The 6,893-nt window shown below is 37.3% G+C and overlaps 1 protein-coding gene across 1 annotated transcript in view; it reads right to left on the bottom strand.

Moving 5' to 3' along the window:
- Positions 1-6,354, bottom strand: part of LOC107738181 (nuclear factor of activated T-cells, cytoplasmic 2-like) — a 32,219-nt gene extending 25,865 nt beyond the window's left edge. Inside the window, exons 1-3 of the mRNA XM_016549912.1 lie at positions 6,043-6,354; positions 2,421-3,339; positions 1,085-1,253 (exon numbers count right to left, since the gene is read on the bottom strand). Coding sequence (XP_016405398.1) covers positions 1,085-1,253; positions 2,421-3,339; positions 6,043-6,166 — 1,212 coding nt within the window. The 5' untranslated portion in view covers positions 6,167-6,354. The remainder of the gene's footprint in view (positions 1-1,084; positions 1,254-2,420; positions 3,340-6,042) is intronic.
- Positions 6,355-6,893: the final 539 nt, after the last annotated feature.

Genomic DNA, 6,893 nt, shown 5'->3' with positions numbered 1-6,893 from the left:
TAGGTTAGTGGATAATTCAGTAGCAAAAGTTACTCTAGAAAAATCATGAGTGCACAATCATTTTATAAAATCTAAACATTTAGTGAAAAAACATTATTTAGTGGGGAACAAATAAAAGTAAAGTAGGTGTAAGACTAAATCTGGTAAAACGTTACACATTGCTCTTTGTATGTCGTAAAGTACATTCATGAAAACAAATAAATATATTTATATATAAATATATATACTATAAAATTAAAATAATTTTTTTTTTAAATGTATAGCACAGTAATGAGGCAGCAACATAGATAGGACAGAACAAGAAAGGCTATTAATAATCTATCATTGTGCAAAAGTATTATGATATCAAAGGCTCCAATAAAGAGCGCCACAAAGCGCTTATGCACATCCCGTGCGCAGAATGACGCGTTTGAAGCAACACGGAGTCACAGCGCGCAGCATAGTGAAGTTCAGAACACAAAGATATTGATGCGTAGTGTATTATATCAGTGCAATAGAGTCTTTTCTTTGAACAGTTTTAAATTTCAGTTCCTGTGCGCGTGAAGAATGATTCATAGTGCTCTCTACGACAGTGCTGTGATCTAACAGACACCCGGTAGAAAGTAAAATGATTTAGAAACAGCACTAATCTCCAGCAAGATAAAGTCCTTTCATGCTAAACCATTGATCTTTATCTACAGTTTAAGTATAATAATAGGAACAGTGACTCATATTGAGAGATTTTCATCGTCTTGACTGTCGTAACCGAATGCAACGCGCAGTTTGAACGCTGAATGGAGTATGACTGACAGCCGCAGCGGAGAGAAGAGTTTACGAGAACCTGAATTTAACGACTTAAATATTCACCTGAACCTCACATTAAACTATGGAATGGCTTCAGAAGACTTAAAATATAGTGCACAGAAACTCTATGGTGCTTCATAATGTTTTTGTGCCTTTCTTGGGGCTTACCAATAACACAATAGTATAAGCACAATATCGGATTTGGATCGCTCTCGTCTGACTGATCCAGCAGAAAATGCCAATATCGGAGCGATACCGATACTGAATATCGGATCGGCGCACCTCTAGAATGAACACCCACCTGGACCACCGTGTGACCACCGGTAGGGGCTTTGACCGCCCCACGGCTGCCCTCGGTCTCATAGTGAGCCCTGTGATGTGGTTTGGGCTGCACCTCGATGTGGAGCTCGTACTGATCGGTGCGGCTGGGCAGAGGCCACTCCAGCGGGGGCAAGGAAGCCACTGGGATGCTGGGAGAGATGAAAGATGATAGTCATGCTCATTTGCTTTACATATCCAATTCGTAGCACAAAAAGAGCAGCAGGTGTGTGAGCCGTGGAGGGCTTTGCAGAACTTGTCACCTTATACAAGTAATAAGACTGTCTGTGCCACTGATAACAGGTCCAACTAGAAACATATTTATAGTTTGGGGTCAGTAAGATTTTTTTGTTTTTAAATAATACTTTTATTCAGCAAGGATGCATTTAACTGATCAAAAGGGACAGTAAAGACATTTATAATGTTACAAAAATGTCTATTTCAAATAAATGCTGTTCTTTTGAACTTTCCTTTCACCAAAGTATCTGGAAAATAATCACCGTTTCCACAAAAATATTAAGCAGCACAACGGTTTTCAGCATTTATAATAAGAAACATTTCTTGAACAGCAAATCAGTATATTAGAATGATTTGTGAAGAATCATGTGACACTGAAGACTGGAGTAATGATGCTGAAAATTCAGCTTTGCATCACAGAAATAAATTACATTTTAAAATATATTAAAATAGAAAACAGTTATTTTAAATTGTTAAAAAAAAAATCATAATATTATTGTTTTTACTGTATTTTTTTAATCAAATAAATGCAGTCTTCGGGGGCGTAAGAGACTTTTTTCAAAAACATTTAAAAAAATCTTACGACCATAAACTTTTAAATGTTAGTGTATGTTTTGAAGATTTATATTTTTTATTTTTATGTGAAAATAATATTATATTAAATTTATATTTATTTAATTTTTTTGTTTAATATTTTATATTATCGGTAGAGGCCAATAACCAGGTCTGCTTAGCCAACTGACAGGTTTGCCAACAGACAATAAACCAATATTTTTATACACTTAAAAAAATATTTAAATTTTTAATGAAAATTTTATTTTATTCAAATGTATTATCTATATACAAATGCATATCGGTCAAATATCGGTGACCGATAATCCTACTTTCTAGATCGGTATTTACATGTACCATCAAAAATGTAAATAAGTGTAAATTTAAGTGTACATTTGTTTCTTTAATTGTGAATAAAGACATAACTTACCAAACTGTAATGACAACAAATTATCTTTCTTTAATTCTTATCACTTTTCAAGCAAACCATGCATCAAAATGAAAATGATGACACTTGAGCAAATATTTACCTGCATATTCCCGGCATCAGCTGATTAGGCCAGATTTGAGGGATTACGAAGAACGGTTCAGGGCCAGGTTTGGTCTTCACTTCCTGGTCACATGACACCAGGTAACTATCAGTGTGGTTCTCTGGGTAAAGCGGGTAGGCCTGCTGGTTGGTCTTCACGATTTTGGTAGGAATGGAACTAGCTTGGGCGACGCCGAACCCATTCATCACCCCTGAGATGTTATTGGAGCCATAATGGGGGGCGTGATGCTCTTCGTGGCCACCGTGGGGCGACGGGCTGCGCGAACGGGCCACCGGAACCAGGTTTCTGTACATGTCGTAGGTGCGTTTGCATAGAGGAGAGGTGGATCGCGAGCCGGGCCGGGGCGAAGGAGAACGCGGCCCCACGCAGCAGTCCTCGGCCAGGCTGCTTTGCGGAGAAGTGCCCGGACTGGTGCGAGGGGAACCCGTGTGGATGCCCTGGAGTCTAGGGCAAAGTTCTCCAGCTGCTTGGCTATTGCTGGGCGAAACGCAAGGGGAAGCCCAAGGCGAGTGGTTCTCCGAGTGCCAGGAGGTGGATGAGTTGCTGCTGGCGGGACTCAGGCACTGCGGCTCCCGGTAGGCCAAAGGGTCGTGACCAGGCACGGTGAGACCGGGACTGGGGCTGGTGTTCAAGAGATGGTTCTGGAGCGAGTCTCGTCCATGGCTGTAGTGCTCACGGGAGGGCGTGATCTCGATTCGGGGGCTCAGGGCTTGGCTGTTGGGTCTGGCGTTCTCCAGGAAGCTCTTTGGCTCCAGTTGCTCATAGCCAGAGAATCCTTCGTTGAGTTCGGCGAAGGAAGCCGCACACGGCTTGATGCCGTACGCTTGAGCTTCCTCCACAGGATAGGAGAGGCTGGGAGGAGAGATGAGGTCTTTGTACGAGGAGAGTTTTTGCTCATCTGTAACAAACAAACAGCAGACACAAAATGGGTAAGATGCTTCCTATTATTTAAAATCAAATCACATTTATTTATAGCATTTTGTACAATACAGATAGTTTAAAAGCAGCTTCACAGTAATAAACCAAAAAAATAAACAACAGTACAAAAAGTTACACAATTTCAGCTGAAAAGCAGCTCTAAAAAGACAATAGTGTCATTATAATCAGCTTAATTTAGTTCAATGTTGATTCAATTACATTCAATAACAATGTGAATGCTGCAAAGTTCTTCATTTATGATCCAAATACAATTTCCGCTGTAAAGCAGCTCAAAAAAGACAATAGTGTCATTATTCAGTTCAATTTCAATGTTCATTCAATTAAATTCAATAACAGTATAAATGTTGCAAAGTTAATTAGTTATGAAGCAAAGACAATAGTCTCATCAGTGCTGGGTAGTAACTGATTTCATGTAATCTGGTTTACGTAATCAGATTAAAAAAATTAGTACCTGTGATTAGATTAGATTATTTTTTTAAATATTGCTAACCAGATTACAGATACTTTTTTATGGATTACATGATTACAGATTATTCACACAGTGACAGTGAATTATTCATAATTCATTGATTCTCCAAATGTTTAAATTGTTTTAGAAAGGAAATTCTACTGTGTCATATAGTTTAGCTTTGAACATTAACAATATAGAACGGCCATGTAAATGCCATGCAAATTAATGTGCGATCCAAGCTTCTGAATTTGGGGACAAAAGCACCTCTCAATCAATTATACTATTCATACCATGTATGAGACAAATCATTACCCTAGTTAATAAACACTGTCGATGTATTAAAAAAAAAGACCAAAAAAAAAAATTTATCCCAATTTGGGAAACCCTGGAGTATTGTAATGTTTAATACATTTCATTACGTTGATAACAAAGAATGGAATATATTTTATTTTTCTTAGTTTTTTACAATAACAACAATAATCCAATTCAAATCTATAAACAAATTTGGTCAAAAGTAATCTAAAAGTAATCCAAAAGTAGTCAGAATACTTTACCTAAAATTAGTAATCTAGATTACATTACCGACTACAGTTTTCATCATATAATTTATAACCAATAACAGACTACATTTGGTAAGTAATCTGCCCAGCACTGCATGACATTTAGCTCAATTTAGTTCAATGTTGCTTCAATTTAGCTCAGTAACAGTGTGAATATTGCAAAGTTCATTAGTTATGAAGCGACTACATTTTTCCCATAGGGATTTTTAAAAAGTCTTCATTTAAGAGTTAAAAGCCATGAACCAAACCAACCAGCTATGCAGTGAAGCATCATGTTACAAACTTTGATTTGAAGCAAAAAATATTTGAAAATCGGGCAAAAAGGCAAAGGTACAAGAGTGTGAACTTGAAGGCTTCAATTGAAAGAACTACAATGCCAAGAAACTTTGTGAATGACATAATCATGATTACAAGATGGTCATTACAACATTCATTGAAAAATATGCATATCATGCATACAAATACGTCATTCGCAGTGCTTCCTGGGATTGATCGCACACTGAAGAGTTCCTTTTGGCACAATTTACTTGTTGTGAATCTGTGATTGGTGGAGTTCTCCGTAGTTTGTGTAGTTATGTATTTTTTCATTCCACTGTTAAACATGATTATTATAAAAATCAGTTAAAATGTGTGATGAGGACTTCAACAGAAGCATGTAACGTCGATTAACAACCTTGTAGCTCATAGTAGGTCTCTCTTTAAGTTATGATTCACAATTTTTACTTCTGGAACCTGATTCTATGGAAATAAATACAGTTGTGTTGCATTTTTAATCAAATTTTGTGTATTAATTTACACAAACTTTGGTTTGGAAGTCCAATCAACTAACTCAACCTGGTTGAGATTAGTTCTGGTTCATTTCACACACTGGAAATAAAAGGTCAAGTCGCATTGCATTATGGGATACAGTATTCTACATAATGTGCTCTGTAGTATTTTACACATTTTGAGATATGCAGTAGGTCATTCTGTGAATACAGAAAATGTGCATTCTGTCAAATGTCCTGTTTTGATATAATGTGTGATGTTGTGTTAGTTCAAGTCCAAATGTCATTACCATCATGCACAACATCACAATTGTGAATGAAATGATCACACTCTGACCGTTTGGGAAAAATGCAATTCTTGTTTAAAATGTCTGGTGATGAATTAAAATGATTGTAATGACAGCAGCATTGTGAGCAGTGATTGTTTGCTAAAAAAAAAAAATGATGCAAGTTTTTAGTCAAAAGTGCCAATTAAAATATCACTGATTTCAAAATTTTTATACATTTATATACAATTTAAGTGAACAAAATAATGAAATAAATGAATAAACACATAAATAAATTATTACTTAACAACAACTAGAATATTGTATAAGATAAAAAAATATATGGCATTACATTCTACTATTAATAGATCTATATCATTAATATATTACAATATTTTTTCAAATCCTCCCAGCGTTTCTGTCCCCATATAATTTTTACTGAGGTATTATATTTAATATACATTAAATTAAATCATATAGCCAATAGGCTATATTCATGCATACATACTGTATTTCATGTTTATGACTTCTTTGCAATAGTTTAAACAGCTAGACATTATTATGCTGGTAATTATATTGTTCAGCACACGTTTTATGCAGAAGTTTAGTGAAACAAACCTTGAAGTTCCGTTGTGGTTCCATATTCAAAAAGATAGTCAAACTCCAGCTCATCCTGACAGTGCACCTGACTGAGCTCCTCAGCCAGTCCTATCGCAGCCTTATCGCCGTAAAAAGAGCTCATCTGTCTCAGTCGGATTATTTACACCACAGCAACTTCATAAACGCGTCGAGACGAAGCCGGCTGGTTTATACGAGGGGGTCCGAGCGGCCAAACGCATCAATAAGATCGAGCGACAGACGCGCGCGAGTGCAAGTTCAACTTCCGCTTTAAACTTCACTCACACCCCCATTTACACTATCAGCGACAAAATCAGAACACGTCCATTAGCCTACTACCAAAGGAAATGGTCGGGAATGGACGCAGCAGAACGGTCAGGACGCGTCTCCTGCGTCGCGTCGCTCTAGCGCAATGTAAATAGAGTGGCACTTTGAGTAAGTTTGCCTGAGTGTTTGTCTTACTACAGGTAGCATAAAACATTCTGTCAATCAGAAGGACGTGATCAAATGGATGACACGCGCCTCCTGTTGACAGGTACTAGTTATAACTGCGACAACAAAAGCAACTAGTCCTTGATCTGAGCTCAACATCAGGGCGGGGTGTGAATCCCGGCCTCATCCCGTAAGAACTGCTGCCCCCGAGTGTTCATCTCTACACAATACCACACGACGATCAATCAAACGACATACACACTAGATAGAGAGATAGATAGACAGAACGAAGTAGAAGACCTTTGACAGCTATCTATCTATCTATCTATCTATCTATCTGTCTATCTATCTATATGTCTGTCTATTGCTCTGTCTGTCTATCTATCTATCTATCTATATGTCTGTCTATCTATCTATCT

The sequence above is a fragment of the Sinocyclocheilus rhinocerous genome, unplaced genomic scaffold (assembly GCF_001515625.1).
Source record: "Sinocyclocheilus rhinocerous isolate Xijiao unplaced genomic scaffold, SAMN03320098_v1.1 scaffold2716, whole genome shotgun sequence".
NCBI lineage: Eukaryota > Metazoa > Chordata > Actinopteri > Cypriniformes > Cyprinidae > Sinocyclocheilus > Sinocyclocheilus rhinocerous.
Note: the sequence above shows the minus strand (reverse complement) of the source record. Positions and strands in the feature narration are given on the sequence as shown.